Source organism: Pan paniscus, chromosome 15 (genome assembly GCF_029289425.2).
Source record: "Pan paniscus chromosome 15, NHGRI_mPanPan1-v2.0_pri, whole genome shotgun sequence".
NCBI lineage: Eukaryota > Metazoa > Chordata > Mammalia > Primates > Hominidae > Pan > Pan paniscus.
The window spans coordinates 71853074-71880613 of NC_073264.2; the positions used below are offsets into that span (position 1 = coordinate 71853074).

Sequence of the window (27540 nt, forward strand, 5' to 3'; positions counted from 1 at the left end):
CTATGGAGACGTTTCTCCCTGCCTGCTTCATTCTACCAAAGAACCTTGGAGTACATACAGACAATGACTCTTACCAAGCCCACCTGCTTCACAAACAGAAATGCACATGCTCCAGGGAAGAAAAGGGCAATGACATGACCCATCCCCCTCACATGCTGCTGTGGAACTGTAGAAAGAACTAGTGGGCAAGCTGGCAAGCAGACAGAAAGAATAAGGATGGCCCTGCTGGCCGGGGGTCTTGCCTGAGCCCATCTCAAGAGAGAAGCACTCAAAGCAGACACTGGACACAACACATTCATGGCATGACAGTTACTGTGATGCAAAGACCTGCGAAGCCAGGCAAGCACCGGGCAGCCGAGCTAGCAGAGGTGGACCAGGCTACTCCACATAAGGCATTTCTCAGGCTTTCCTTCCAAGCTTTATGGCATGCTTAGGCAACTTTCAAAGCCATCCCCTTTTCAAAAGGAAAAACCAACCCACAAAGCTGCACCAACCCAGTGCACTGTGGGACAGACCTATGTGGGTAGTGCACAGTGCTGAAGCAGAGCCCTTGGTCTGTCTGGGGGTGGAGAGACAGAGGACAGGAGCTCGCTTTCAAATCCCTGTCATCAGCCCATATGGAAAGTCGGTAACTCTCCGAGGATACAGCCTGGGCACCCCGCCAACCACTTTGTAGGAGGGGGGAACCAGAGGCCTAGAAGCACTGGTCTTTTCCCTAGAGGACAGTAAAAGGGAGGACTGAGGAATCTGTGGGCTATGGTTGCCCTAGAAATATTGGGATTATGACCAGAGTGGCTCTTTTTTTTTTTTTTTTTTTTTAAGGCTAGGAAGAATCATTCAACTAAAGACCACTTTCCCCAAAGTCCCAGCCATCTTGAGAGAGACAGAGGACCAGCTTTTTCCCTGTTCAGAATTCTGTTTCAAGTGCTATCAGAAATACCAGCAAATTAAAGTACATCCCAACCACCACTGGTTTCAACCAAAATATGGTCAGAGATAAGCCTGCTGCCAAACCCACAGCCTGGGGCTTCCAACTGAGACTCTCGTAACATCACTTCCAGCTCTGGATCCAGGAAAATCCAGATTAGTAAAGTCAAAACCAGTGCTGAAGACCAAAGGATAAATAGCCACATATCTAAGCCTCTCTAAAACCAAGAGTGCCAGGAGTATCCTAATTGGAGTGGTCAGTGGAGTGAAGAATATGGTAAAATTAGATCAACACAGGAATTTTCCCAAGGTGCACAATGGTACTGCTTAAAACAAAAACAAAAACAAAAAAGTCAGTTCAGCCCTGGCAATAACGAGGCTTGATTCTATGGGGTATGCTGTAAGAACAAGGAAATGGAAGGGAGATTGTTACCAGAACAGTTGGTGAAAGGGTGAAGATGAGACTCACCCCAAGTGGAAATGTGGAGATTCTGATGGGGTACTTAAACCATTAGCTTTCTCACGTCTCTGAGGGGATCTTCAATGAATAAAGAGAATCAGTAGCAGGCAATGGAGGGCACATCCAGCTCAGCCTCTCCCACACCAAAACACCCAAGGCTGGACTCACACCACATCGCCAGCTGCCTTCCCACTGTCCAGACACAAAGCCCACACCATGAAAGAATCTTAACAAGATGGTCCTGTTTAAGCCAAGACAGGCCCAGGACAAAGATCCCTGGGCAGCTGCAGCACGGTTGCAGGGGGGCTGTGAATCCATAGATACCCAAGCAGTCTATAGACAGGTATGCATGTTTTGGACAAATATGTATTATTTTTTAAAAGGATGAGGATGCAAAACTCACTTAACATTACTGAATTCAAAATGGCTTTTGTTCATCACGTGTTTTCTTTAGTCAAAAGGTACTAAAACCAGAAATAATATCACATAGAAGTTCTCAAAATTTCTGACATTAAAGGGGTCTTCACTCAAGTCTGGATAGAATATACTTTTATTTCTTCAATAGGAACTAAGACTCATGAAAAAATTAAGTCATATATTTTTTAATTCCTTCAAAAGTTTGTGAGGAAGAAGAAAATTCCAAAGTTAACATTTTGCAATGTGAAATAAAGTTAATTTACTACCAAGATCAAAAGAAAAAAAATATTTAAATCAAGAGACTCAGGGTGACTGAGTTTCTCAGACCCAGCTCAACCCTACTCTAGCCCAGAGCTCAAAGGACAAACTGGAGAGCTCTTGCTCCTACAAAACTTAGTAGAAGAATCTGCCATCCCCCAAGGATTCCATCGCTGGATTCTTACATAGCTGAGGTAGTTTGCCCTACATATCTAAACTTTCTGCTCAAAGGTATCTAGTGATTTACAAAGCCTAGCTTCAGAGAGTCAATCCTTTATGAATCAAACTGTTATTTTTACCTTCGGCTCAGATCTGACATGGGAAAATCATAGATTTTGGACATGGAATCTTAGTGTTTAAAGGATTACCAAGGCCACTTGCAGGTTCAGGGCACTTGTAAGCCTAATATTCAACCTGAGAAGCTCTTTAGAAAGTCACTAAAAAATGTGGAAGGAGACTGCTGGCTATCCTCGCACTTATTTAATAGAAACATCAAGAAACACTGTGCTAGCTTCTAACACCAAGAATATGAAGTATAAACGATTCTGTCCATTCTTCAGATATGATGTAAAATTGCATGAGAAGCAGGAAGTGTCATCAGAGCTAATATTTACATACGCTCACTATGGGCCAGCTCATCCTCTCTGCACTCACAAAGATGAACTTATTTGGTCCTTGCCTCAACTCCATGAGATGGGTACTAATGTTATGCCATTTATAAATGAGAAAACATAACGTCACACAGCTAGGTGTGGTGGTGCCAGGGTTCATGCCCAGGCAGTTTGGTGCTAGAGTCAAAGATCTTCATTACTACACTATGAGTGCCTTGCCTGTGAAGAACCCAGACTCAGGGGAGAATTTGACCCCCAGGACTCAAGCCCACGAGTGAGAACACAAGCACACTCCAGGCTCTCACCCCTCTTGTGCCCTGCCCAGAGGAGCCATCATACATGGCAGTGTGGCTATGGGGTGAGATCTGAAAATAGTTCTAGCGGCCCTGGAGTTGTATACAACTGTACTACCAGGGCTGGGTTATTCTGCCTGCCCCTGCTTCAGCATGAGCCTCTAGGCAAGAGAGTCCTGTTAACTTCTGCTCTTTCTTCTCTTTCCTCTGCTTTAAAGCTGGAAGAAGAGCCAGGTATAAACAGAACACCCTGGCAGAACTTTTTACATTTGGTTAATGCTTGGGCTACTTGCTACTCTGAGTAGAACGCCTTCAGGGGTTGGCAAACTATAACTGGTGGGTTAAACCCTGCCCGCCACTTGCTTTTATAAGGTTTTACTGGAACATAGCCACGCTCGCTCATTTACATGTTGTCCATGGTCTCTGGAGGCTTCTGTGTTCCAATAGTGGCGCTCAAGAGTTGTGACAGGGCCATAGGAATCACAAGGCCTAAAATATGTATTATCTGGCTCTTTATGGAAAAAGTTTTCCATGCCTGTTCTAGGACGTTCCAGGAACTTGGAGGGTGAAAAACTGTTGTAAAGATCAAGAAGCTTGTAATTTCTCAGAAAGCAATCAAACACACGACAGAGAAAAAAAGTTATTTCATATCCTATGTTTAAATGGTACAACCATCTTCGAGAGAGAAAGAATTTCATGTCATCTGGCACTTACCCTTCATCTCCCGAGGCAAGCTCCTTCTGACCAAGCGTCCCTGGCCCCCACGTCCGTCCCTTCTTCTTTGGGGCCCTCTTCTCCTCCTCCTCCCCTTCATCCTTTGGGACGACTGAGCTCCTGCCCCAGGTTTTGCTGCTTTCACCTGGTGTCACTGTGAATCACAAGGGTTGGACAGGATCTAGAAAATGGACAGACAGGGCTCCCCCAAACTAGCCTCTATACCACCAGACACACACACACATTTGGAGCTGCAGGGAAGTTAGACCTTATCAAAAACTCTGTGCCCAAGTGGACCCTTCCAGGAAAGTAATGGAGTTCTCAGCCACCAATCATTTAGCTCTCTCAAAGTACTAAACATGGAAACACTTCTTCAATTTTCACAAATCCAATGTAAAGCTAGAGCTTAGGCCAGCCAGACATCAGAGTTCCAAACAGATCTGACTTTACCTGTTTTGTTGGGTGGGATTGGGTAGTGAGCAAATAAGGAGGCAGGTAAGGGGGAAAAAAAGACAAGGGGTAAGGAAGGTGTGGAAATGCAGGAATCTTGGAAAGAAAGGGTTGGGAAGAAAATGAGGAGTTCAAGGTTATGGAAAAGGAAGTCTGGAGTGGGAGAAGGGGAAGGAACAGGCCTAGAGAAAGACAGATAAGAGAGGAGGAATATTTTTCTGACATTAATACCTTGGAGCAAGGGTTGAGACCCAAATGCCCCAGGGACTGTGCTTATATCATAAACGAGCGAACTAGTTACCAAAAAACAAGGAGTTGAAGGGGCTGAGGCAAAATATAGAGTATACGGAAGCTGCTATTAGTGCCAGCCAACTGTAGCCACATGAAAAAAGAAACCTACTGATTTGATTTCATTTTTCAAGGAAAGCTAGAAATCTTGGATTTTTCTTTTTTGAGACGGAGTCTCACTCTGTCGCCCATGCTGGAACGCAGTGGTGCAATCTTGGCTCACTGCAACCTCCGCCTCCTGCATTCAAGCGATTCTCCTGCCTCAGTCTCCCAAGTAGCTCGGACTACAGATGGGTGCCACCATGCCCAGCTAACTTTTTTGTATTTTTAGTAGAGGCGGGGTTTCAGCATGTTGGCCAGGATGGTCTCGATCTCCTGACCTCACGATCTGCCCGCCTCAGCCTCCCAGAGTGCTGGGATTACAGGCATGAGCCACCATGCCCAGCCGAAATCTTGGATTTTTAAATAAAATCTGTCTTTAAACCAGGGAAACTAATTCATTCACATACAGGTGTATGTTCACACACACACACACACACACACTTACATGTATGTGTGAGTATTTTTTTTTAAGCAAATACTGTAGCAAAGATAAAATTGGTCCAGATTTGGCCTATTATAAAGTATATGGCAAGTTTCCTTAGGACCTATACTTTGAAAAAAAAACCCTTCCTTGGGAAGTGTGGACTAAAGAAAAACAATGATGCCCCAAATATGGCAAAGAGTGTGTTAGGTTCTCAGGCCAGGTAGCAACCTGTATCTACATCACACACCAGTTTCTAAATTGCTTTGCAAACCACTAAAGATCCCATTAGTACCCACAAATCCCTTTGCTGATATGTGACTAAAAGGTAGAGGGGGCAGTAGTAAAGTTAATGGAGAGAGACAAGGGAGAGGGCTAAGGGTTTGCGTACATAATGTGCATGTATATACACATTGTCGAGGAGAGGTGGCAGAAGTTATGGATGGAGCAAGCCTGGACCAGTCGGTGGCTGGACAGAGCAGGGGACAGGTGCCCCTGTGTGTTCTGGCCCCAGCTAATTTGGGAAACAGTCTCACACTGGATGGCTCGAAGGCGAGGAATGATGGTGGGGCTTGCAGGAGGACTGGAGCGGCTGTTGATAAGACTCTTCCTTTTATCCATGGTAGGGGAGGCCTGCACCGTGAACTTGTGCTGGAAATCTGCTTGGGGAAAGACAAACACGTGTATGCATTAACATTTCCCATAATTAAATTCATATAAGAAATGTGACATTCCTCAGCATCCTTGAGGGACAGGCCCCAGTTTCCTGAAAAGCTCTTTGTTCACCTGGGAAATGTTCTCTTTTAGAATCACCTCTTTTTCCCAAGGGACATGGGGAGATGAACGTATAAAAAGATGGAAAATTCACTGTGCAAGTGAACTTCATTTGTGAGCTTCATAAAGCTGTCTATATAATGAATATAGTTCAAGCAGTTATGTATTAAGAATAGCTGTTTAGCTCATGAGATGTTGTTGATTATTCTAGGAAATTTAACTTAAAATTATTGGTTTCACATAATCTATTATCAGATAGATTTGGTCCTCTTTTCTCAGGGACTGAAGCAGGGACACTGATTCTTCTCACTAAGTGCAGGCACAGCAGGGTATCAATGACTAGCCCTTGTGGGAACCTAGGGCAGTGAGGGAGATGCAGCAAATGGCTCCAATTCGGACACATTCCAAAGGAAGTTACAGTACAGCATAAAGAATGTAAAACTTACAGGTCTGAATTTCTGAGTTTCAGTCTCCTCATCTATCAAAGAGGTAAAATAAACAGCTGTTGCTTGCACCTATGTCTCCCCATTAGACTGTGATCTCCCTGCAGGTGGGAACTATAGCTTTTCTATCTGCATCCTGGCATGCAACAATATGCTGACACATGCTAGATGCTCAAAGGGTGCTTAAAGAGTCCATGCTGTCTGAAAAGGAAAAACAAATGTGCAGCAAGGGAACCAGCAAACATGGCTCATGAACATATTCACTCAACTGCATGGAATGCCTTATCTGTACTTAATTAAGCCACCATTTTAGTGCTTAACATCATCTACTCCTGCCCCTATTAGACCATTCTTTCTTTGTTCCTTACACTTTTTTTTTTTTGAGATGGAGTTTCACTCTTGTTGCCTAGGCTGGAGTACAAGGGTGCAATCTCGGCTTACTGCAACCTCCGCCTCCCGGGTTCAAGCAATTCTCCTGCCTCAGCCTCTTGAGTAGCTGGGATTACAGGCATGCCCCACCATGCCCGGCTAATTTTGTATTTTTAATAGAGACGGGGTATCTGCATGTTGGTCAGGCTGGTCTCGAACTCCTGACCTCAGATGATCCACCCGCCTCGGCCTCCCAAAGTGCTGGGATTATAGGCATGAGCCATTGCACCTGGCCTGTTCCTTACACTTCTAATAAGCCTGCTTTCTAGGGCCTCATAGACTTAGAACACAGAGAATATCTTTATCTACATCAACACACATTTTAGCATTCAGCTCCCTCCATGGATATATTACACACCACAAAGATTCTAATTAATAGTTTCATATTTCTTTATATTTTCCCCAAGGCTGCAGTACAACAAATGCATGTTTATTCAACTGATGTGTGTGTCTGAAAGGTCACATGTAAATCTTATCATGTAAATTCTCATACATTAAACCCAGTCTCAACTGCACTCAGGGGACTAATTAAAAAAACGTCAGCCAAGCATGGTGGTTCACAACTGTAATCCCAGCACTTTGGGAGGCCAAGGTGGGTGGATCACTTGAGGGTGAAACCCTGTCTCTACTAAAAATACAAAAATCAGCTGGGCGTGGTGGCATGCACCTGTAATCCCAGCTGCTCGGGGGCCTGGGGCAGGAGAATCACTTGAACCGGGGAGGTGGAGGTTGCAGTGAGCCAAGATCTTGTCATTGCACTCCAGCCTGGGCAACAAAAGCAAAAACTCTGTCTCAAAAAAAAGAAACCTTGAGACAAGTTATTTTGCAGAGCCAAAACTTCTCGTGTCTCACACATGCACACCCTGGAATGTTTTCCCCCAACTTCATGCTTCCTTCTCCAGGTTTGCCTAAAGTGAGATGTGCCCCTGTGAGCCACCAGGCTTCTAGCAGCCTGGACCTTGCCGGGTTGTCCTCACTTCATATTCTGTGTTCACTCACATGCAACAATTTCCCCGGAGTAGGGTAGATTTTCAACATGCCAGTCTTTCCAGTGAACAGAATGGCCCATTTAAAACAGGCTGGAGTTTGAGCCCCAGGGTGTCATGTTTCTAAGCTCAGTCCCGGGCTCCCACAAACCCTCTGCCACACGAGTTCTTTGCCCTGCTCCCACTTCCCAGCCGGTCCCCGGCCACTGACCAGAAGGGAGGCTGATGCGGTTGCCATCCTTGAGCTTCAGCCGGCTCTTCCTGAACTTGCCCTTGCGTTTCTTCACCCGGGGCTTCTCCTGGCACAGCTGGTGGATGATGATGTTGAGCTCCCGTTCCAGGATGTCAATCTCCCGCTCGGCCAGCTCCTGCTCCCGACGCCGCAGCAGTTCCTCCTGGTTCTTCTGCTGCAGCGCAGCCCGCGTCAGCTCCTCCTCCCAGGTGCGAAGTTCCTGCAGGATGGGCAGAACCATCAGAGAAAAGACTGGGGTGCTCAGTGCAGAGGGGCTCTGGGATGAGGCCTGAGAGCTCCCAGAGGGCTTATGGTGACCTGGAGAGCTCTCCTATGATGCTCAGTGAAGAGAGAGGACTCGATAGCTGGTAAATGAACATCAGACCACCTTGAATGGTGGGGAAAGGAAGGCTCAGAACAGCCATACTGACGGGACAGTCAGAGAAGATAAAGCCATAGGTCAAGCCCTAGAAATGGGGGCTAAGAGTTTCTAGTCGCTCCTTCCTTCTTCATTAAAATTGCCTGTGATTTACATATATTTATATATATGTTTGAATAGAAAATATAATCATGTATTTATTTACAGACTTGATTCTACTTTAATTTCTATTTTTTGAGACAGCAACTCATTGTGTCACCCAGGTTGGAGTGCAGTGGTGCGATCTCAGCCCACTGCAACCTCTGCATCCCTGATTCAAGTGATTTTCATGTCTCAGCCACCGGAGTAGCTGAGATTATAGGCATGTGCCACCAAACCTAGCTAATTTTTTTGTATTTTAGTAGAGATTAGGTTTTACCATGTTGGCCAGGCTGGTCTCAAACTCCTGGCATCAAGTGATCCATCGGCCTCAGCCTCTCAAAGTGCTGGGATAACAGGCGTGAGTCACTGCAACCAGCCAAATTTTTTCTATTATATAAAAGATGTTTTTTCACCAAATGCAATGGCAACAAAAGCCAAAATTAACAAATGGGATCTAATTAAACTAAAGAGCTTCTGCACAGCGAAAGAAACTATCATCAGAGTGAACAGGCAACCTACAGAATGGGAGAAAACTTTGCAATCAATCCATCTGACAAAGGGCTAATATCCAGAATCTACAAAGAACTTAAACAAATTTACAAGAAAAAAAAAAACAACCCCATCAAAAAGTGGGTGAAGGATATGAACAGACACTTCTCAAAAGAAGACATTTATGCAGCCAACAAACATATGAAAGAAAGCTCATCAACACTGGTCACTACAGAATTGCAAATCAAAACCACAATGAGATACCATCTCACACTAGTTAGAATGGTGATCAGTAAAAAGTCAGAAAACAAAGATGCTGGAGAGGATGTGGAGAAACAGGAATGCTTTTACACTGTTGGTGGGAGTGTAAATTAGTTCAATCATTGTGGAAGACAGTGTGGCAAATCCTCAAGGACCTAGAACTAGAAATACCATTTGACCCAGCAATCCCATTACTGGGTATATACCCAAAGGATTATAAATCATTCTACTATAAAGACACATGCACACGTATGTTTATTGCGGCACTATTCACAATAGCAAAGACTTGGAACCAACCCAAATGTCCATCAGTGATAGACTGGATAAAGAAAATGTGGCACATATATACCATGATACTATGCAGCCATAAAAAAGGATGAGTTCGTGTCTTTGCAGGGACGTGGATGAAGCTGGAGACCATCATTCTCAGTAAACTAACACAAGAACAGAAAACCAAACACCTCATGTTCTCACTCTAAGTGGGAGTTGAACAATGAGAACGCATGGACACAGGGAGGGGAACGTCACACACCCTGTGGGAGTGGGGGGCTAGGGGAGGGAGAGCATTAGGAAAAATACCTAATGTAGGTGACAGGTTGATGGGTGCAGCTAACCGCCATGGCACGTGTATGTAACAAAACTGCACATTCTGCATATGTACCCCAGAACTTAAGAGCATAATTAAAAATAAATAAATAGTAAAAATAAAAAAAAAAGATATTTTTAAAGCAGAGCCAACTTAATCCAGCTTAAAATGTATCCACTGTACATAAATCATCCTCCAGGTAACATCTAACAATAAAATATAAATATGTTTCCAGGGTGGCTGCTCAAAAGCTAAGTGAGGCATGTCATCTAAATCTTCATGGTCACTTGAGGAATGAATCCACTGAGTTATGTGGTTTCAACGCTCACCTTATCTTAAAGGACAATGATTTGCTCTAGAAGAATCACAAAAGCATAGCAAGGAAAAAAGAGAACATTTCCTGAGGTCTTTTTCAGGCACTTGCTCTAGAACCAAATTTGGCTGCTGCTCTATCACACTCCCCTGAAACAAACTGCTCAATGAGCACAGGAGATGTCACCCCAGAGCAGACCGTGCCCCTGCAAATCTGAAGGACAGTCAGTCACACTGCTAGGGGGAGAGCTGAAGCCCGAAAGCTAGAGGGTGGAACTGGGACAAAGTCCCAGTTGGAATTGCATCTTGTGACTCAAGAACAGGCCCTTTTGTCCTGCTCTGAGAATGGAAGCAGGAGCCACATCAGATGGCAGAACCTCTTCCCTACCTCCCCTTTATCCTTCCGCATGAGTTCACAAGTGAGCCCAGCACTGAATTCCTGGCAAGAGGGGAGGGGATATAGAATCAGGAAACAGGAGAGAAAACAGGAAAGAAAACAAAGCATGCCTACAAAATTTTTAAATCTAGATTTTAAACTCTTAATGCTGGTTACCCTGGGCCTTGGATTAAAGTGGGGTGTGGGGTGGAACCTGGAGAGAGCCATGTCTGAAAAAGCAGGATATTTCTTCAGTAAAGGAGCCACAGCAACACTTCTGTGGTCGAAACCTAACTTCTCAATGAAATACTCACTATAAGTAACCATTCTGGATTAAAACAAAATAGTGTAGAAAGGGAACCTGGAGCTAGAAAACAAGCATGTGAACCCATATTGGGGAAGCTGAGCAGCAGGTAAACAGTGGAAGAGAGGAAAGAGATCAAGAAATGAATACAATATTCTGATGCTATAAACTCTCCATTCAGCTTGTCTTCCATCCCCAGGAGAATGTCAAAATAGCCATAAAAGTGATAGAAAGAAGGCCGGCATGGTGTCTCATGCCTGTAATCCCAGCACTTTGGGAGTCCGAGGCAGGCGGATCACCTGAGATTGGGAATTTGAGACCAGCCTGGCCATGATAGTGAAACCCTGTCTCTACTAAAAACATAAGAATCAGCTGGGCATGGTGACGTGCACCTGTAGTCCCAGCTACTTGGGAGGCTGAGGCAGGAGAATTGCTTGAACCCGGGAGGCGGAGGTTGCAGTGAGCCGAGATCATGCCACTGCACTCCGGCCTGGGTGACAGAGCAAGACTCTGTCTCAAAAAAAAAAAAAAAAAAAAAGTGATAGAAAAGAAATGAGAAAAGAATTAGCACATTGAAAAGTGTCTAGCATGTGGTAGGCCTAGGTACTCAGTGGTTGAATAACTATTGAGTCAATAAATGAATGAAGAGAAATAATAATAGGAGATAGAGTGCAATATTGTGAATGCAATCCTTCTTTATGGGAACATAGATTTATCACAAGTTCCTGAGAGTTGAACTTGAACTACTTCTTCCTTGATGAAATAAACCTCAAATTAATTGTTGTGCGCCCTCCAAATCCTTTGTTTCTCTGTCCTGTGACTTTGTTTTCATTACCAAGAGAAGAAAAATTCATGGAAGATGCAGAAAAAATATTCCTGGTTGGTTGATTTTGCTGTTAAGTGTAAAAGTTTAAAAGTCAAAGCTAATTTCAAGCTTCCTAAGCCCTCGTCTCCTCCATGCTCTTGTCTAAGGGATGGTCTGGCTCTAAGTCACTCTCTTTAATGGAACACAAACCCCAGATGACACCAATGCATTCTCACAATAATACTTAGAAACAGTAGGTTGATCCAACCTGAGGAATTAGCTGAATCATAGGGTAAATCCGGAAACTTGTGGAATATATGCCTATGACACCATTCACCTGGAGGACCCTTAAACATGCTGAATCTCCTACTTTGCCAACACCTATTTGTGTTGCACAGTTTGCAAATCACATCTTCCACATACAGAATGAGTTAAGAAGAATCTCTCCAGAGAGAAAGCACATCTTACTCTCACTTACCAAACAACAAGCCTTATAACAGGGAGGCATCATAGCATGGTGGCTAAGAGAAAGGACTCTGGAACAAACTGCCTGTTCAGGTCCCAGCTTCACCATCATTAACTGTGTGGTCTTGGACAAGTTAATAAGGGCATCACATGTAATATGGAGTTAATAGCACTGACATCATTGACACAGACAATTATTATCTCATTAAATAAGATAATTCATAGAAAGTATAAGAAAGCATGGCACATAACACATGCTCTACAAATGTTAGCTATTATAAGAATGAGTTTGACTTCCTAGTAACTACTTACTGACAAAATCCAAACTTCATTTTTCTTACTGGCTGGTACCCTTATAATTTCATCAATTAAAAGAAAGGTAACCAAGGGTCAGTGATGCAGCAATCAAAAAAAAAAAAGGCCAGCAACTCTTGGGATTCTTCTAGCTAGAATACTATTTAGTGAGAGGAACAGTCTTTTGTAATCATTCTGCTCAACAGCCAGTGAAAGTCCACCCACCAGGGTCCCTAAAGAGTCACTGTAAGCTCACTCCATTCTTCTAGAGAATGCTCATTGACTTGGCAAACAGTACTGTGTTCAGAATTGCTATGTTCCATAAAAAGAGTTTAATTCTTCAAATCAGCTCCAGAAATTATTTGTAAGTCATTTGTGTAGAACAAAAATGACACTTGATAGGGTTTGACTGTATCTTCACCTAAATCTCATCTTGAATTGTAGTTTCCATAATCCCCATGGGTCATGGGAGGGACCAAGTGGAGATAATTGAATCATGGGGGTGGTTCCCTCATCCTGTTCTCGTAATAGTGAGTTAGTTCTCACGAGATCTGATGGTTTTACAAGGGGCTTCTCCCTTTGCTGGGCACTTATTTCTTCTTCCTGCCACCATGTGAAGAAGGACCTGTTTGCTACCATGATTATAAGTTTCCTGAGGCCTCTCCAGCCCTGTGCAACTGTGAGTTGATTAAACCTTTTTCCTTTATAAATTAACCAGTGTTGGGTATGTCTTTATTAGCAGCATGAGAACAGACTAATATAATATTACAACGAATATAGGTTTTTGGAATCAGAAGACCCACATTCAAGATTCTGCTTCCCCACTTACTAACTCTGTTACTTCAGGCAAGTTGCTGACCCTCAGCTCTGAGATGGAAACAATAATAACACCTGGCCTACATACTGATGGCAGGAGCCATAGGACTCCTGGATAAAACAGACAAAAAGGTCTCATCAAATTTTTCAAGTGGAAAAAGTGGGAAACCATAAAGCCATAAACAATTTTAGCTATCATTATTATCATATGGCTATTAACTTCCCAAATTCCCATAGTGCAGAGTGAGAAAAGAAAAAAGGCCTGTAATCCCAGCCCTTTGGGAGGCCGAGGTGGGCGGATCACAAGGTCAGGAGATCGAGAGCATCCTGGCTAACACGGTGAAACCCCGTCTCAACTAAAAATACAAGAAATTAGCCGGGCGAGGTGGCGGGCGCCTGTAGTCCCAGCTACTCGGGAGGCTGAGGCAGGAGAATGGCGTGAACCCAGAGGGCAGAGCCTGCAGTGAGCTGAGATCGCGCCACTGCACTTCAGCCTGGGCGACAGAGCGAGACTGTCTCAAAAAAAAAAAAAAAAGATAAAAGAAATTAACCAAATCTATAAAGACTTCTCTCTTGCCCCTAGCTACATCCCTTAGATTTAGTCCTGCCCCTATATAAGCAATATAGTTGCATGTGACTGGCTTCACCTGTGTGTACACTGACTGCTAGGGACACACTGAGGGAACAGAAAGGGGCCATTTAGGGAATGGCCACCAAAACAAAAAAGCAGATCTCTGGTAGGCTAGGAGTCTCTGAACTCCCTGGTTGGTTTGGGCTTGGAATACTTTTCATAAAAACATGAAAAATGCCACACAATTTCAGACCCATGGTATTTTTTGCCCATATTCTATTTCTGATTCTGATGTCAAAAGACATGGGAAGGATGTTCTGATAACTATCCTCAAGGTTGAAGTATCCCTATATCAAGTTAACCTTCCTCTAGAAGTCTATTGTAGAATCAAGAAACATTTCCAGAACTTCTCATATTTCCAGCTGGCAGGGTGAGACATTCCACTGTGAGAAAAGAAAAAAGGCCTGTAATCCAAGCACTGGGATTTTGCCCAACTGCATTCTTCTCTGGTTTGGACAATTAAGTAGATACCAAGCTGGAAGGTGGGCATGCTAGAATCAAGATGGTCAGTCAGACTCGGTCCAGATGTCCCTGTGAGTGAGGTCTACTAATTCAATGCATGCCTTTTTTCTTTTCGTTCTTTTTTTGTTGTTTTTTTTGTTTTGTTTACCTTTTCTTTGGCCCTGAGTTGGTCAAACATCTCCTGAATCTCGTGTTTCCAGTCGTCCTGCAGGCAGTGGAAGGAGTCCTTGGGCATTTCAAAGAAACCAGACTCCTCTATGGTGGTTAGCTGGTCCAGGATATTCGTGAAAGATGGTCGTGAGTGGGGATCAGGATTCCAGCAGTCTGAATAGAACATGTGAATACTCAGAAAGCATGAATGGACAGAAGCAAACATGTAAGACTTAGGCTATTACATGGCCTCACTTCCCAGAAAACTACCTCTTACTTCTTCCAGAAACAGAGATCAGAATTTAGGTAACCTCAAATAAGGCTCAGGAAGTAAAGCAAACTGTCCACCATTACAACCATAAAGAGTGAAAATGGAAATGAAATGCAGCAGTTCTGTACTCATTCCATTCTGGCTGTTAATTAAGGATAAGAAAAGCGAGCCCAAAGAGTTTTCTTGTACAAAGCACCACCACAACACAATTTACCATGTTACTACCTGATTCAAGAACAGACAATGGGGAATTATGCCCTGGGCTTCAGTTTCCCATAAATAAATGAATTAGCCTTCCCCCACCCACAATGGGATGATGAGGAGGCGAGGATGAAAAGCATTCTAGTGGGAGTCAGGGAAATCAAATTCTACCTAATCCCAGCTCAGCCACTCCCTAATGAGGTGGCCACCTATCCACTCAACTTCGCTTAGCTTTAGATTCCTTACTTACAAAATTATGGGGTTTGACTAGATGACTTTTAGAGTTCTTTCTCCTAAGATGTTCTTCACGTCTCTTAAGGTATTCAGAGGTCCTGACATAAAAGTTGCTGTACTTTCTGATTTTGCATTAAATGATAATATGCTGAAGTGCCGGATAGCAGGCTTTTGTTACTAATTTCACTTCTACAGTCCCTGGAGATATGACTGCTTGCAGCAGGGTGTGGATGTCATCTTGAAGAAGCCTTTCCAGTTGCCCAGAGGATTCCTCCTTAGGTGACTGAAACTTTATCTCCTCTTTCAGTAACTGATCTCATAGAATTGGCCAAACTCTACCCAGTGCTTACAAGAGGCAAAGTGTCTCCAGTTTGGTTCAGGCCAGGGCTTACTTACCTTCCATGAGTTTGGCAAAAGGTTCTGGGCATGTAGAAGGAATAGGAAGGGCGAGTTTGTTCATGGCCACTCCATAAGCGACTGCTAAGCCATCAATGCCTCGAAAGGGCACCTCACCAGTCAGCAACTCCCAAAGTAGCACCCCATAGCTAAGGAGAGGAAGAAGACAGAAGCCATGTAATAAACTTCAGGTACAACTTCACTGCAATAGCTCATGAGTCTTTTCTGAGCATTCCACATTCTCCCCAACACATAGTGAGACTAATGAAACAGAAATACTAATGTAATATAAAAGGGAAACCATAAAGCCTACTAGCTAAAAGCAAAATCTCTGGAGTCAAGCATACTTGGTTTTCAAGTTTTCTTCCATAATTCCTTAGCTATATGACCTTGGGCAAGGCACTACACCTCTTTAAGCCTCTAATTCCTAATCTGTAATGCACGAATAACACTATCAGTCTGGCAAGGCTATTGTTGAATTAAATGAGCTACTATAGTGTTTAAATAAGTGCCCAATGGCCATAGCTCTTTCACTATCATTATTGTTTTTTGTTTGTTTGTTTGTTTGTTTTGGGATGGAGTTGCGCTCGGTTGCTCAGGCTGGAGTGCAGTGGCGTAATCTCGGCTCACTGCAACCTCCATCTCCTGGGTTCAAGAGATTCTCCTGCCTCCACCTGCCGAGTAGCTGGGATTACAGGCATGCACCACCACACCCGGCTAATTTTTGTATTTTTAGTAGAGACAGGGTTTCACCACATTGGCCAGGCTGGTCTCTCAAACTCCTGACCTCCTGTGATCCTCCCGCCTCGGCCTCTCAAAGTGCTGAGATTATAGGTGTGAGCCACCACACCTGGCCTGTTATCATTATTATTAATGAAATAAACTGGGAGAAGAGGCAGCCTCCCAAGTATAATTTTTTTTCTGTTTTAAGAAAACTTCAGCTTTTGTCACAGATACAGTTTTTCCCCCAAAGTGCTAGGATTAACAGATTTTCTTTTTAGCTTTACAAAAAGCAGAGTGCTAACCACTCAAAGCAGATTTTGTTCCTATAAAAGATTTCTTTAAATGCCCACTAGGTTGAATAGATTTCTGCCCCCAGATCAGCGTGAGTGGGTTCTTAACGGAGATCTCTGTCTAATTCAAATGGAAAAGTTTCACAAGGGTAGACCACATTGGTAGAACAGAGCAGCGCATCAGCTGTGAGAACTTCAGTGTGCCCTCCCTATCTTTCAAGTCCACATAAAGAATTTCTTTTCTCGTGTCCTGTGAGTCAGTGAATGTGGAGTACAAAGCTTAATGGAAGAATTATTCTGTGAATTCACGATCAGAACCAGACACAATCACACAGCACTCAGTCCTTCCAGGAATAAGTCAGGACAAGAAACCATAAGGCTATGAATAGTTAGAAGAATGGCTCTCCTTATGTTTTCAACACCAAATTCAACAATAAGTTTTGCAACCAGCAACAAAGGTCATATTAATTTAAAAAATAATAATAGGCCAGGCATGGTGGCTCACATCTGTAATCCCAGACTGTAAATTCAGCCTTTGGGAGGCGGAAGCAGGCAGATCACTTGAGGTCAGGAGTTCAAGACCAGCCTGGCCAACATGGTGGAACTCCATCTCTACTAAAAATACAAAAATTAGCCAGGTGTGGTGGTGCATGCCTGTAATCCCAGCTACTTGGGAGGCTGAGGCAGGATGATCACTTGAATCTAGGAGGCAAAGGTTGCAGTAAGCCAAGATCACGCCACTGCACTCTAGCCTGGGTGACAGAGCAAGACTCTGTCTCAAAGTAATCAATAATAATAATAAACCCAGTAGCTATTTATCATGAAACCTTATATATGAAGACCACTAAGACACTTTACAAACATCACTGTGAATCTCTACAACAATTCTGATAGGTATTATCAACATTTTGCACACAAGGAAAGCAAGTTTTAGACATGTTTAGGAGCATATTACTAAGGGCATACACAGAGTACATCATGGTGGGCCCAGACCAGTTCTCAATTTATTCCCCCTAGAATGCCTTCTACCATTTCTTTGCTTGGTAAATGCTAATCATCTTTCAAGATCCAACTCAAATGTCCCACCATTTATTCATTCATCAGATGACGGCTTTACCCCAGTGAGGCCTTCAAATACTATCATTTTCTTTATGCATCTTGCCAGGAAAAAACAAAAAGCCTGGTAGCCAGTTGGTCTTGACTCGTCTAGACAGGAGATGGATTTTAGTTTGGAGGCTTATGGGAATAGCATTGGATACTTTACGACGCCTTCTCGACATCCCCAGATGTTACTCAGCCCATTTGGGCTGCCATGTATTGTAGCTGTTTGTCTGCTAGCCTATAGGCTCCTAAAGAGCAGGGAGAAATGTTTTTAATCTTTGCATTCTCAGGACCTAGCCCAAGCTCTGGTACACAGGAAGCACTCATAGATATGTGAGTGAGTGGGTCTGTGGGTATGGGAGCGAGCGCATGGTCAGACAGTCCTGCAGGCTGCCCTGGGTCCTCTAGAGGAAAACCCAAACATCATCAAGAATTGCACTATTACACTTCCTGACAAACCTTTCATGTGACTTATCCAGGTAGCGGTCATGCTGGGGAGCTTCTACCAAGTGACCTCCAGGAACTCTCAGCATTGCCAACCAGATTCCTAGGTCAAAGCCACTGTTATCCTCCATTGCTTGCTCTTGGAATAAATGCCCATCTCCATCCTGGAGAATAAAAACCAAAGGTCCCACAGAACCCCTTTCTCCCAACCAGGCAAAGACAGACGGTATCTGGGCCCTAACTACCTGGAAAGATCATAGAGAGTTTCAAAGATCCAAATATGTTCTGTTTGTGTCCCTGCATCCCTTCTGTGACAATTTTCACACTAAGCTCTCAGTGTCCTGTGAAGGTGTCTCAGACCGCCTGGAAGCATGTCGGGGGTGAGGCAGGGGTGGGGGGTTATGGGACTGGGACTGGCCCCATTAGCTCCAGTCAGGGCAGCTCTGCTCTTACCTGGCTTGTTTCTTTGTTTGTCTGCATTCTATCCCACTTCAGGGGTTCTACAGCTAAAAGGAATGTGAGAACTACTGCCCAAGTAGGCAGAATGCTACCAGAGAAAGATTTAGACAGACTTGGGTCAAATGCCTGTTTTATCACTTAACAGCTATGTGCCTTTAGGAAGCAAGTTCACCTCTCCAAACCTCAGTTTCCTCATCCCTACAACAAAGACAGCAATACCGACCTTACAGAAGGAGAGTTACAAGGAATCACTAACACCAACAACTAACCCTCATCCAGAAATTACCATCTATGGCTAGTAGACCTGTGGTTTCTCCAAAAGGGCCTGAAATGAGATTGTGTCTGAGGAGACTTATGTAGAGCTACAGTGTTGGTGAGAGCTTTGCTGAGGGACACTGGCATTCAGAGAAGAAGTCTTTCTGGGGCTGACTAAACTAGTTTTCCTCTGCCAATGTCCCGCTTTATGTTTACAATGGAAGGTGGGTGATATAAACGAAGACTTGGTATTCTGTTGGTGGGAAAAAAGACTGGAGAAATTCAAGAGAAATACAAGTTTACATGGATCTGAGCTCAGGGCAAGGCGGGCAGTAGAAGTTGATGTGATTTACCTCAGGTTTAGTCAACTTAGTTGCCCTCCCAAGGTTAAAAGGTCAACAAGTCCTTTGATGACCATTTGCAAGCAGCCTGGAAGAACTCGTTCAGCTAAGTCACTGCCTCTGAGTACCTCCCCACAACACAGACCCACCAGCTCCCACAGTGCTGCCAGTAATTTCCTAAAAGTCCTCACTGCCTAACCCAACCCTCACAGAATTTACTCTTGAGTCAATAATTAACCACCTCCCGAGGCTTGGTAATCCCTTCAACCATTTCCTAGGATCAGAGGTGGAGGAGGGGTGTTTGATTTTTTTTTTCAAAGTGAGGAAAAGTGGACAGCTACCTTTCTTGACAAAAGGCACAGCAACTCCACGCCTGTGCTGGGCCAGAGCTCTATTTTGTAGTAACCTGCACCATCTCTAGACTGTCAGGTCAGGGTCCATGCTCTGAAAGGAGGTGACCAGTCTCCCTTGAATGAGGTGGGCTGGGGAATGTCTTGCACTTGGTAATTATCTATGATTCCACATTCCAGGAACCACACTGACTGTTTAATAATCTTTGACAAAGATAATTGAACTAATATATGTGAAAGCACTTTGTAAATTGAAAGTAGCATATAATTCTTCTTCTTATTAACTGAACCCTCATTCAAAATGATGATGTATTTATTAACATATATGTAATATATACATTGATAAACTTATTGACATAACAACATATTTATTAATGTGGTTATGTGTTCATGCTATATTACATTCAAAAAGCAACTTTTAAAACAGAAAGATCCCACTAGGGATAGGCAGATGAGCACATGAATAGGAGTAAACACACCCAAATATCAATACGCATTATCTCTATAAGTGGGTTCAGGGTGATTCTCTTTCCCTGTCTTTTCTTTCTTGTTTACCCATATTTTCAAATTTTTTCTACAGCAAACGTTTTGCTATTGTAATTTTGAGACAGAGTCTTGCTCTGTCGCCCAGGCTGGAGTGCAGTGGTGCGATCTCAGCTCACTGCAAGCTCCACCTCCCGGGTTCACACCATTCTCCCGCCTCAGCCTCAGGAGTAGCTGGGACTACAGGCACCCAGCACCACGCCCGGCTCATTTTTTGTATTTTTAGTAGAGATGGGGTTTCACCATGTTAGCCAGGATGGTCTCGATCTCCTGACCTTGTGATCTGCCCGCCTCAGCCTCCCAAAGTGCTGAGTTTACAGGTGTAAGCCACCGTGCCCAGCCACTATTGTAATTTTTTAAACTTAAAATGATTAAGAAAATGCCTCCACCTCATCCCACAACCAACAGGCAAGAAGGCCTTGTGGGACGATGCCCTCTGACAGTAACCACTGCTCTACCCACACAGCGCAAAGAAAGGGAACAATTTCAGCAATAGCCTTCTTGAGGCAGTCCCCAATCCAAGCAGACTGGGAAACTTACACAATTGAGGATCCAGCCCTTTATCATCTCACCCTCCATCACAACATTTGCAGGAGAACTTTAGAAGCACACTCAAAGAGCAGGAAGACAAACCAGATGGCCCTGGGCACCTGGAATAGCAGAGGCGCAGAGGCCCCCAGCTCTGGATGAGTTCCAGGAGGGTTGAGGTGTGGGGCACTCAGACTCAGCCAGTACCTGGCATAGGGCAAGCATTCCACAGACACTTCTTGAATGAGTCAGTGAGTTACAAGTCAGTTTGGGAAACAGCTTTGTACCAAGTTCCTAGGCATGCCCTGGCCCTCCCTGAGACACCCTGCTGGGCCCTAGGCACGCACGGTGGGCTGATCATTCAGAAGAGGCTGCCTTAAGTGCAGGAACAAGACCGTACAGATGGTGGCATAACTACAAGCACAGATTGTCACTACACACATATCTAGTTCTAATCATAGCTTTCTGTCTGCCACCTGGGTGAACTTAGGCATGTGACTTCAATTGTCTGAGCCCAGTTACCTCATCTGTAAAATGGAAATGATGATCCCTACTTTGGGGAATTCTTGTGAAGACTATAGAAGATGTATAACATTTACCACAGACTCTAGCCCTTAAGCATTTGTAGGTGGTAACAACTGTTACCAGTGTACAAGCATTGCTGTATGTACAGCAGTGGGCACACATTTTCCTCTGCTAAAGGTGAGAGACCATTTGGAGCTACTTAGATGGATAAGCCTGAGGAAGAAGGAATGAAAGGCCCATTTAATGGGTTATAAATTGTGCTTTGAAGGAAATCCTGCAGCATAGAAGCTAAGACAGCTGAAAGGGAGCAGGGTGAATTATGTTTTCAAACCACAATCATCAACCAAACTGGGTCAGGAGGCTTAAGTCCTGGGAACAAGTCTAGACTAGAGCAACTAGAGACCTGCTGGCAAACCATGTGACAATATCCAAGACACATCATCCAAAGTGCTTCTGATTTGAGGTTTACCTCCAAGTGATTTCCTCTAGAGAGTAGAATAATTTCATCAGATGCCTCTCACCAGAGGCTCTTCCTTCAAGCCTGCTTTTAGGATCATGGTTATAGGGCAAGACCTAGAGGTTAGTCTTACAACAAGGATACTTAGGGTAAAAGATGAAAGGTCCTGCCCTTGTTCTTTCGGTGGAGAAAAAAGCTCTGCAATGGCCTTGTCTTTCCCTGTCTTTAATTTCTGTCATCCTGAGAAGACTCTACATGCGGCATTTGTGCTTTCCCTTCCCACTGGGAAGGTACGAAGGTACTTGGATACATGACACAACTCTGTCCAAATCGTCACCAGCAGAAACCTCTGGAGTGTGTGACAGTAAAACCTGAGCAATTTCAGGGTTAGGCTGGGAGAAGAAACCTAGTGGGAATACTGGAGGTAGAAAACAATCATGTTACTGAGAAATCATGGTTTTCCATTTAAAAAGGCAAGAGAGAGTTGAGTGTGACAAGTGGCTGCTTGTCCCCTCAAATCCACCCTTCCTGTCTTCCATAGTGGGGCACACAGTTGTCCAGCTAGAACGTACATTTTTCTGCCTCCCTTGGAGCCAGGTGTGCCCACATAACCAAGTGCAGGCAATCGGGTGTGCAGAGATGTATACAACTTCTGGATAGTTTCCAAATTAAAGATAAACTGCGCTTGCCATGAGTAAGTTCTCCTTCCTCTTTTATGAAAACTGTAATACACACATAACAGTCACCCAATTTAACCATTCGGTCAAGGTCAATGCACTGAGGGAATCTAAAAGAACCTAGGTTCCTAAACGATCTCATGGGGCACAGTTGCCCTGCTAGCCTGGGCTATTTAGCTAGTTTTTGAAAGAGAATATGCTTCTATCCTATCTAAGCCTCCATATCTGTATGCCTCTTTGTAATAGCAGCTTAGCTTAATTGATGTATTAATCTCATTAGCATATGGTCAAGCAATAAAAGTGTTAAACTGAAACATGAAATTGCTGATTTTATATATCAAAAATAGTTGAATATCAGTATACAACTCAACTTAATGAGATCAGGTCAGATATTTTAAGGAAAGTTAAACTCATTTCTTCTCATTAGCTACTTTACCCTGTAATTAATGCATGGTAAAATGAGGTTCAATATACAGATGCTACAAAACATCATTGCAAGAAGTTAAAGGAGGTCTAAATAAATGGAAAGATATCCCATGATCATGAATTGGAAGACTTATTAAGATGTCAATAGGGCCAGGCGCAGTGGCTCACACCTCTAATCCTAGCACTTTGGGAGACCAAGGCAGGTGAACAGCTTGAGCTCAGGAGTTCAAGACTAGCCTGGGCAACATGGTGAAACCCTGTCTCTACAAAAAAAAATAGAAAAAGTGGAGCATGCCTGTAGCTCCAGCTACTTAGGAGGCTGAGGAAAGAGGATCACCTGAGCCCAGGAGGTCAAGGCTGTAGTAAGCCATGATTACACCACTGCACTCCAGCTCAAGCAATTGAGACCCTGTCCGAAAAAAAAAAAAAAAAAAGGGTGTAAATAATCTACAAAGCTACAGATTTGATGCAATTCCTATCAAAATCCCAGCTATCTATTTTGTATAAATTAACAAAATTACCCTAAGATTCATTAAATGCAAAGGACTCAGAATGGCCAAAACAATCTTCAAAGAGAAGAACAAAATTGGAATCACATTTCCTAATTTCAAAACTTACCACAAAGTCATACTAATTAAGAAAGGGTGGTATTGGCATAAGGACAGATATAGATTAATGGAGTAGAACTGAGAATCTAGAAATAAACCTTTATATTTCTGGTAAATTGACATTTGATAAAAGTGACCAAATAATTCGATGGGAAAAAACAGTCTTTTCAATAAATGGGGCCAGGATAACTGAATAGCCACATGAAAAATAATAAAGTTGGACCCCTACCTCATACCACATACAAAAATTAAGTCAAAATGGATCAGAGACATAAAAGTAAGAGCTAAGATTATAAAACTCTTAGAAAAAAATATAGGAGTGTAAGTCTTCATGACTTTGGACTAGGCAATGTTTTTTAGATATGACACCAAAAGCACAATCCACAGATGATAAAATAAACTAGACATCATCAAAATTAAAAACACTGTTTCAAAGAACAGCCTTAAGAAAGTGGAAAAACAATCTACAGAATGGAAAAAAAAATTTGCTAATCATATATCTGATGAGAGAATAGAAAGGACTCTTTCAGCTCAACAATAAAAAGACAAATACTCTAATTTTTAAATTGGCAAAGGATTTGAATAGATATTTCTTCAGGTTCAGAGATATAATTGGCCAATAATTACATGAAAAGATACTCAACATCATAAGTCATTTAGTGAAATGCAAATCAAAATCACAACAAAATACTATTTCATATCCACAAGGATAGACATAATAATAACTTTTTTTTTTAAAAAGGCAATAACAAGTATTGAAAAGATGTGGTGAAATTGGAACATTCATACATTGCTAACGGGAATATAATAAAATGGTATAGCTATGATGAAAAAGTTTGGTGGTTCCTCAAAAGGTTAAACATAGAACTGTTACATGATTCAGCAATTCCACTCCTAGGGATAGACCCAAGAAAACTGAAAAAAATATGTTTACACAAAAGCTTGTGTTGTACACAAGTGTCCATAGCAGCATTATTTATAACAGCCAAAAAGCAAAAACAACCCAAATGCCCATCAACTGATAAATGGATAAACAAATGTGGTCTATCCATACAATGGAATATTATTAAGCCTTAAAAAAGAATGAAATTCTGAGATAAGTTACAACATGGATGAATCTTTTTTTTTTTTTTTGAGACGGAGTTTCGCTCGTTTCCCAGGCTGGAGTGCAATGGCACAATCCTGGCTCACTGCAACCTCTGCCTCCTGGGTTCAAGCGATTCTTCTGCCTCAGTCTCCCGAGTAGCTGGGATTACAGGCATGTGCCACCACGCCTAGCTAATTTTGTATTACAACATGGATGAATCTTGAAAACATTATGCTAAATGAAAGAAGCCTAGTCACAAAAGACCACAAATGGTATGATTCCATTTATGTGAAACATCCAGAACAGGCAAATTCATAAAGACAGAAAGGAAATTAGTGTTTGCTAGGGAGTAGAACGGGGAAGGATTAGGGAAGGACTGATAATAGACATGGAGCTTCTTTTTTGGATGATAAAAATGTTCTGGAAATTGGCCGGGCATGGTGTGGTTCATGCCTATAATCCTAGCCCCTTAAGAGGCCAAGGTGGGCAGATTGCTTTGGATCAGGAGTTCAAGACCAGCCTGGTCAACATGGCGAAATCCCGTCTCTACTAAAAATATAAAAATTAGCCAGGTGTGGTGCGCGCCTATAATCCCAGCTACTTGGGAGGCTGAGGCAGGAGAATCACTTGAACCCGGGAGGCAGAGGTGGCAGTGGGCTGAGATCGTGCCACTGCACTCCATCCTGGGCAACAGAGTAAGACTCCATCTCAAAAAAATAAATAAATAAAAATAAAGTTCTGGAAATAGATAGTGGTTGTAATGGGCTGAATGGTGGCCCTAAAAAGGTATATCTATGTCCCAATACCCAGAATCCTTATTTGAGTCATTATCTTCACTAGAGTCTCTGGAGGGTGTGGCCCTGCCCACATCACTTTCAGGCTTCTGGCCTCAGGAACTATAAAAGCACGCACTTCTGTTGCTTTAAGCCACTAGGTTTAGTAATTTGCTACAGCAGCCCTAGGAAACTAATAACAATGGTGACCCATACACACCTTTTAAATATACTAAAAACCACTGACTTACATGCTTATTTACTTCTTGAGACAGGGTCTCTCTCTGTCACCCAGGCTGAAGTGCAGTGGTGCAATCACAGCTCACTGTAGCCTCAACCTCTCAGGCTCAAGTAATCCTCCCATCTCAGCCTCCCACGTAGCTGGGACTACAGGTGCATGCCACCACACCTGGATACTTTTTAAACTTTTTGTAGAGATGGGGGTCTCGCTATGTTGCCCAGGCTGGTCCCAAACTCCCAAGCCCCAGAGTTCTTTCCACCTTACCCTCCCAAAGTCCTGGGATTACAGGCATGAGCCACTGTATCCAGCCAACTTATACATTCTAAAGTGTACAAAGGATTAGCTTTACGGTATGTGAATAATAGCTCAATAAAGCTATTATTTAAAATATACTTGCACACACACACACACACACACACACACACACAGCTCACTTTACAACACATCAGGACAATAACTCCATGGACTTATATATAATGATAAACTACAGTCCTTTCTTTTGTATACTAAGGTGATGCTACTGTCCCACAGCCATGACAACATATACTAGGTAGTTGCTCATCCTTCCTCAGCTGGGAAAATTTTTAGATCTATTTCCTTGCAACCTTTTGGGCTCACATTTACTAGGAGGATGGCTGGTCATTTCTAGTCTGCGGCTTTGCAGTTCTGGGCACATATTTGGGACCCATTTTTTTCTGATTTCTGGATCAATGTCAACAGATAGAGCCTTGACTAAAAGATGAACTAGATAACTGGAAAAGGTAATTTTTAGGCCATCAAGAAAAACGAGATTGCACAAAGAACATTCATTGGCTCAGGAGCTTTAGAGTGAGGACATTGGGTTAATCCCCTCCCCAAGTTCAGCAGTAACAGCCACGAAAGCCTAGCATTGCTGAACAAGCCAGACTGATCCTCACGAAGCTCTCCGAGAAGGACTGAGTGTCCTTCCCATCTTACAGCGTAGAGATGGGAGTACATGTTGCCCCTGGAATCTACTGGCCTTTCCTAGGGAGCAATCACCAGCAAAAAGTGGCCTGCGTATAGCACTTCAGGGATTTTTTTGGTAGATGAAAGCATTAGAAACTGTCCCCTGGCAATATGGGAACTGGCATAGATGACTCTTGGGGGAGGTCACTTAGACCTACTTCAGGTGCCTGGGATCCTAGGTAACCTCAATTCTCCAAGTCTTGAAATGTGTGTGCCACCAAGATGGACCTGGGAAATGCTGTCCCTGCCCCCCTGGACCTTACCTCCACACATCACTGCCTTTGGAAAACATGGAGGCCCGGATGACTTCGGGTGCCATCCAAGCATACGTCCCTGCCGCACTCATCTTGGTGGTTCGGTGCCATTCCCGAGCCAGGCCAAAATCAGTGATCTTCAGAATCTTGTTGCTCAGGTCTCCATTCTCCACCTTCTGGAGGATCAATACTAGGCAAGGAAACGAATACAGAAGAAACCAGAGTCTGCATTAATCACAGGGAAACCACAGAACAGAACTCTTCTGCCATCCTCCTGGCCTCTCCTGTGGGCTCCAGCATTTAGCTGCCATGGATTGATGGTCAGAGCCATCATTTCTTAAACACCTACAGTGCATCCATTTTTGTACCACCCATTTTATAGCCACTATCTCTAATCCTCACAACAACTTACAAGGCAGGTACTATTGCCATCTCAGTTTTACTGATGAAGAAACTAAAATACACATGTCACAATTAAATAAATTCCTGGCTGGGCACAGTGGTTCACGCATGTAATCCCAGCATTTGGGGAGGCCGAGACGGGTGGATCACCTGAGATTAGGAGTTTGACACCTGCCTGGCCAACATGGTGAAATCCCGTCTCCACTAAAAATACAAAAAATTAGCTAGGTGTGGTAGTGCACGCCAGTGACTCTCAATAATCATGTCCTCAAATACCGGTATCTACCAAGCACCCGTTGCTACTAATCATTAAAGCACCAAAGCTTGTGAAAGCCTTATTTTATTTTTTGTAGACCTTTTTTTTGGGCTGAAATCCACATAACATAAAATTAACCATTTCAAAGTGAACAATTTAGTGATATTGTGTACATTCACAATGTTGTACAACTACCACCTGTCTAGTTCCAAAACATTTTCACCACCCCAAAAGGAAACCCTGTACCCATTAAGCAATTATTCCCCATTCTCCCTCCTCCCAAACCTTAGCAATCACCAATCTCCTTTGTCTTTATAAATTTACCTAGTCTGAATACTTCATGTAAATACAATCATACAATATGTGACACACCTGCTTATTTCACTGAACATGTTTTCAAGTTCATCCACATTATAGCTTATATCAGTACTTCAT

The 27540-nt window shown here is 43.2% G+C and overlaps 1 protein-coding gene across 2 annotated transcripts in view; it reads right to left on the reverse strand.

The window, feature by feature from the left end:
- MAP3K9 (mitogen-activated protein kinase kinase kinase 9) overlaps positions 1 to 27540 on the reverse strand; it is an 86448-nt gene that overhangs the window by 12058 nt on the left and 46850 nt on the right. For both annotated transcript variants that reach the window (XM_014347632.5, XM_034937736.4), the window contains exons 3-9: positions 26457 to 26637; positions 15379 to 15527; positions 14275 to 14450; positions 7785 to 8025; positions 5478 to 5600; positions 3681 to 3834; positions 1397 to 1465 (exon numbers count right to left, since the gene is read on the reverse strand). In XM_014347632.5, the coding sequence (XP_014203118.2) occupies positions 1397 to 1465; positions 3681 to 3834; positions 5478 to 5600; positions 7785 to 8025; positions 14275 to 14450; positions 15379 to 15527; positions 26457 to 26637 (1093 nt within the window). The remainder of the gene's footprint in view (positions 1 to 1396; positions 1466 to 3680; positions 3835 to 5477; positions 5601 to 7784; positions 8026 to 14274; positions 14451 to 15378; positions 15528 to 26456; positions 26638 to 27540) is intronic.